Consider the following 6,028-nt stretch of genomic DNA (forward strand, 5'->3'; position numbering starts at 1 on the left):
AGTCAGCTCCTGATTAGTTGCTGCAAAATGCACATTAAATCATACGCTGTGAACGCTTGCAGTCAATTTCTACTTAGCTAACCACAAAGATTATCACCACATTTACAAAATACTTTTTTTTTTTAAGCCTGAGCCCAAGTCTGAATATTTGATTGTAAAGTTGTTGTCCCAGAAACTGCGTCATGTGTAAATGACACATAGTATACATGGTTTGTATCTGTAAACCACAGTGTTTGCCTTTCACACTTAATCAGGCTGGGCTGATAGAGAGAATCGACCCCAGTTATTCTGCAAGAGTTGGTGTGGAATAGTATCTTTTAGTCCAGTATAAAAGAGGCAGATTCTTATTTCGTCTGTATGATGGTATAAATTCATATTAGAAATGGCTGGCTATATTGTGGCACACACTTCTTCCCTGCATGGCCCATCTAATCTCATAAACTAAACTGGTTTTCAGGCAGACTTAAATTTATCAATGTATGCAATACAAAATGTTATGTGATTGCTGGATTTTTCCTTAGCAAACATCTGAAACTACAAGTTACATGTGACAGGATGACTGGAATGAGATTTAGCATTATGGGATGATGGCTTAAGTGTGTTTCCAGATTGTTATGAAGAAGTTGATGCTTCACTTCTGTAAGTATATGTCAAATTTCATATGGTTAAGATTGCTGCTTCTTTCTGACAGTTAAAATTTTCAAACTGATGGAAAAATATTAATGTGGACTGAAGGATGGGATGCACTATTTCTTGGAAATTACACAGTCATGTTTAGTTTCTAAATCCCCAACAACGATGATTTGTCTTAACTTCTGCTATTGTTTTCTACCCCAAATTATCTGCCTTCGGCTTCTTGCAAAGTTCTGTACTTTGGTTTGTGTTGCAAACAAGTCCTGCCTGACACTGTGGAGAACCATGTTTTCCTGGAACTCCCATATTTTCATGTAATGTACCAAAACCAGCTGCTTTAGTTATGAGTGTTCTTCCACATCATGAGGTTGCTCCTCCCTCACTCCCCTCTGATAAGTGAAAAACACCATCCTTCTAACCGCCCTCCCAAAGCGCATGTGATGTCTTCTTCACAAACACTGAACTCAACTCCCATAGACCTTGGCAGGACTCTTGCTCGGTGTATATGGAATTTGGACATAAGAAACTGGAATCTCTAGCCATTTGGGGAAATAGTACAAGTGTAGAGGGAAATACAAGCAAACATTAAGCGCTACCTACCTACCCAGCCAAAATTTATCTTTTTCCCTAGGTTCCAAGCCCCCAGACAGTCAAGCCAATGTCTAGAGTAAAAATCTTTTCAGTTTCACTCTTTCTAGATGCTCAAATACCTCCAAGCTGTCAGAAACATTTTATTTCCTTTGTATCAGCCAGAAAGTTCATCCTATAAGAGGAGAATCTGACATATGTTAAGTTTTCAAAACGGAGCACTCCAATAATGAAAAGCTCCAATAAGTCCAAAAATCACAAATTTTCTTCCAATCCAACATCAGTCACTGTGAGCACTCCAGGAAAGCTTCCCCAGTTCTTCACTGAAGTGGGTGAGTTTAAGCGATCCTTTCACCCACCCTATTCTGGAGCCAGCAGCAGATGGAATCGTAGCTGTTACTCGTTATCATTTTGAATAAATTAACCTGCGAAGGATCACTTTGCTAGCCAAAAATTCCCCAAATAATCCTGGGATGTGGAAGCTTTGAGGCAGGACTGTCATTTGCATGCAGCCTTTGACTCTCTGCTGCAACCCAGAATATGAGGCATAGCCTGATGTATTGATGAATTACTCTCTGAATTCTCAGGTTGTTTTTTCTTTTGTCTGTGATCAGAAAGGAATGGAAAAAAGCACGAAAGAAATGGAAACATACATGCAGAGCTCACCTCTCTCCCTGCAAGGCGCGCTTCTTAGCAGTGGAACAAATTGTCTAAAACTTCTCATTCTTGCTAAAGAGCAAGACCTCAAGAGGAACTGCAACAATATGACAGTGTCAATCCCAGAGTGGAGAAACGGGTGTTTTTTGACTTCTGGTCTGAGCCGTAAAGTTCCCTTTTCACCAAGCTGTACTTCACCACAAACCACCTTCAGAACAAAATGCAAGGCTGTACAGCAAAACCCACAACACTAAAAAGAGTGCAAACTGAAAACTGTCTAGGTGGACATGCAGATAAAGAAAGGGCACCGCAGTAGCTGAGGCTGGTGCCTGAGGGCTGTCACGAACAGAACCGCCAGCGCCGTGTTGCAACCGGAGCACAAAGGCAGCTGATGTGAAACAGCAGCCTCCCCCTTTCCCCCCCCCCCCACACCCCGGGGCTCACCACTCATGCCTAGAGCTGCTCTCAGCCCCATAGCCACAGAATCTAGATTTTGGAGAAGTTCTGGGAAAGCATTTGAACAGGGTCTTTGTTTCAAATACAGTTCAGTCCCCATCTATGCTGGGCAAATGAAGAAACCCAGCTAACTCGATCCACCTTTTGGGTGGATTTAAATCTAGTCACTAAACATGGAAGGCTGCTTAAAGGTATGTAATTCAAGCAGCATTCTTCAAGTGGCTCTGGTGCTGCTCTGAAATCTTAAGAGAATATATTTTTCTTCACTAATCTCCTTGAGATGCTCTGGCAAACTAGCCAGTTGTCAAGCAGGGAGTACCACAGTGTTGAAGTGATGGCACAGGCTATGCCTGCCACAGAGGCTCTGAACTTCACTGACACTGCACTTTCTCAGGGTCTAAATCAAAAGTCTACATCGCGCCACCTTACTCAAGATGAGGATCACCTTATTCCTCCCCAGGGTCTTACCAGAAGTAAAGAAAAAGTGGAAAGTAAAGGCCTGAGATGACAACGGATAAGGTGACAGCCCAGAGAGGGAAGTTAAGTAATCTTCTACCACTAACCCTAAAAGTAAAGGCCAGCTTTAGGAAGGACTAAAAACTGAAAATATACTGTCCTCGCAAACTGGACTGCAGTCGGTGAAGGGAGATGCTGTGAAGTGACACCAGGAAGCTGCTGCTTTCAGCAGATGACAACAGCAGAGGAAAGAGCGGGGGTCAGAAAGCACAGGCAGCATAAACGTGGGGACCACCCGACCAGCCCCACGGTACTGTCGAGGTATGCACAGTACTGATCTAGGACAGCAGATGCATTTTATGAGCCACTGCCAAAACTGCTTTTAGAAAGGCTGTTACATTTCCCGTAGCTGGAAGGGTCTCTACAAATCCTGCGTCTTAACAGATCCTGCACTGAGAATGGTAGATCAGGAGGTGGTAAAATAAATGACAGTGCACACTGTCTCTAGGGGGTACCAACCCGTCACTGATGAAGCGCGAGGAGACAGTATCATCTTCTCAACACAACTGGCGTCGGCATCCAGAAAACAAAGACAAATACGCAACAGAAACTGCAACCTGTGACTTCAACAGTTGCAAGTGAATCACTCCAGGAACAGGCAGTAAGCAAACATTTTGCAGGTTATTTAAAATGCAGGTTATTGTTATTTTCTAAATGAAGCAGCTGAAGCACAAGTAACATTTGATGTAAATGGGTGACCTGCTTTGAATTAATCAAATGGTACAGCTAGAGAGAGAGGCAGAAGCAAAAATAATAATGAGGCTCATATTGTTTCTCCAAGTGCTTCACATTTCTGTCCCCATTACGGCTGTTGTCCAGGTTAGTGGGGGAATGAAAAAGCAGATTATTTTAATGGCATCTCAGTATAAAAACAATTCTCTAACAACCCCATTAAAAATTAAACAGCTTTGCATCTTTAATGCATACTTTCCTTTTTAAAGAGGGAATCAACAGTTGTGTGGCAGTACGTAAGTATTTTTGTTGTGCCCATTGAGCAGCCGGAAAAAAATACAGGAAGCAGCAATGGAGAAAATACACAATGAAAGAAGAGATGACAAAAAAATAAAAACCAGAGAAAGCATCTCTTGTCACTTGCTGGCAGGAAGCACATCCTCAAAATTAAAAGAAAAAAAATCAAGTAGGGCAGCAGGGAGGCCTAAATTTTGTGCGTAAGAAACTACTTATAGCAACACATCTTTGAAAACACCATCATTTTACCTCCGCTGGATTTGCCAGTCTCTTGTAATGAACACAGCTCATTGTTAGTACTCTTTGTAGTTAAGCTAAAAACCAACATTGTCCAGCATTGACATAGTCTCAACCTAGTCAACCTCTGTGGCGATCCCTCTGCGTCCAGGTTACGGCATCTTGCGTGCACATCAAGCTATAGGGCGTTGTCCCTGCAGCACTCTTCCAGACAGTGCTGAAAGACACCTCACACCTAAAAGCACTGCTTCCTGATTTGGCCAAGCCACTGGAACCCTCTCCCTCCTCCTGTACCAAGTGTCCTTCAGCGTAACTTTTACGTAGACATGGAGAAAGGTAGAGCAGAAAATGATGCAGAAAATGGCACGTAGAGTTGCCTTTGCTTGCAGCCGTTGGCCCCGCAAGCTGAATCTGCTTGCTCCTATGTGACTAAGCAAGTTTTCACTCCCTCTCTCCCCATGAGGCAGGCATAGCTGTATATTTGAGCTCCCCCAAGCAAATGGTCTGCTTCACCTTAACACTCCCTGAGGAGCAAACGTAAGAGGACATCATGGTCCACCACAGACCCGACCATGCGCTGCGCTGTCCTACTTGTGCTGCAGCAGAGGAGGTCCCTCAGAGCACTCCAGAGCTCCCTGGATGGTGTTGTGGGTCACTGGTACCTCTGTGCAGTCAAATGTGCGAGTGCATCCAAAATACCTACATCACCAGGGATGTGTGTGCCCGCAGTCTTGCAGTCAACAGAGCAGGGCTGATGAGCAACTGGGCGAGCACACATTTTCAAAATGCGTTCAGTGGTATGGAGACCAGAATTTAATTTTCCTTAACACCCGGCCTGCAGAAGCAGCCTGAGTAAAGAATAGCCCAACTGAATTATAGAACCATGGCATTCACAGAACCGAGTATGTATGGACTTCACTTTGGCCAATTTCAAACACCTGCACTGTAGGCTAGGACCCTCACTTCCTCTCATTCGATGCGGCAAAGCGACTCCGAATCCTGCCGGAAGCCTGCTCTGTCCCAAAGGGTCGGCTTCCACCACCAAATCACCCCCTGCGCAGCGGTCACCTCCCGAAGGAGGACGGTGGGATACTGGCTCACGCACTTTTTTGCCTCACCTGTTAATGTGAAACCCGAAGGCGACATAAGCGCGTGAAGTAAAATCCTAACATGCAATCGAAGTGTCATGCGAGAAGCGGCAGGACGAGGACTTCTGCTGTCCCCTCAACGCGCCCTGAAGGCTTCCCCGGGGCTTTTCCACCCTCGCAGTCAGAGATGCTTCGGCGAACGGGTAGGTGCCCCCGACTTTCGCGGGGTTCGTTCAAACCTGAGAACATGGGCACGAAAAGCCACGAACTCGACGAACACCTTCTCGAGGGGGTAAGACCAAGCACCACGTAAACTGGGGACCCACGCTTTGGCCACCGAGAGAAGACAGTCCGAGGTCTGGGAGGGCAGGGTACGGAGGAGGAGGAGGTCTTTTCCCAAATTCCCCCTTTCAGCTCGGGCAGAGGAGGGGAAGGGAGGCGGGGGGGGGGCTCGACAGAAGGACCTTCCCCTCCCTGGCCCCTTACCTGAGCCGCCCACGTTGGACCGGAGCAGGCAGGTCCTCCGGGAGGAGGAGAAGGAGGAGATGTCGCTTTGGGAGCGTCCGCGGGGACCGGGCAAGGACCAGGAGGGCGGCGTTTCTCCCCCGCTGCTCCCCGGCCTCTCAGCCATCGCCCTCGGGGGATGAAGGGAGTAGGGCAGGGAGGAGAGAGAAGAAAGAGGGAGGGAGGGAAAGAGGCGGCGAGGGAGGGGAAAGGGGAAAGTTTGTAGAGGAAGAGCCGCCCCTTGCCTCCGACCGCCCCGCCGGGACGGCGACGGGGATTTTGGGTCTGTCGGAGCTTAAATTTGGGGTTTGCACAGGGGCAAAGCAAAGGGGGGGGGGGGCAGATGCACGGAGGGAGGGGACGCGGGTCTCCCTCCGTGC

The 6,028-nt window shown here is 46.9% G+C and overlaps 1 protein-coding gene across 3 annotated transcripts in view; it reads right to left on the reverse strand.

Moving 5' to 3' along the window:
- PHACTR2 (phosphatase and actin regulator 2) overlaps positions 1-5,777 on the reverse strand; it is a 142,574-nt gene extending 136,797 nt beyond the window's left edge. For all 3 annotated transcript variants that reach the window (XM_075413900.1, XM_075413896.1, XM_075413899.1), the window contains exon 1: positions 5,631-5,777. In XM_075413900.1, the coding sequence (XP_075270015.1) occupies positions 5,631-5,775 (145 nt within the window). In that variant the 5' untranslated portion in view covers positions 5,776-5,777. The remainder of the gene's footprint in view (positions 1-5,630) is intronic.
- Between the last annotated feature and the right edge of the window lie 251 nt (positions 5,778-6,028).

Source organism: Opisthocomus hoazin, chromosome 2, assembly GCF_030867145.1.
Source record: "Opisthocomus hoazin isolate bOpiHoa1 chromosome 2, bOpiHoa1.hap1, whole genome shotgun sequence".
In the NCBI taxonomy this organism is placed as follows: Eukaryota; Metazoa; Chordata; class Aves; order Opisthocomiformes; family Opisthocomidae; genus Opisthocomus; species Opisthocomus hoazin.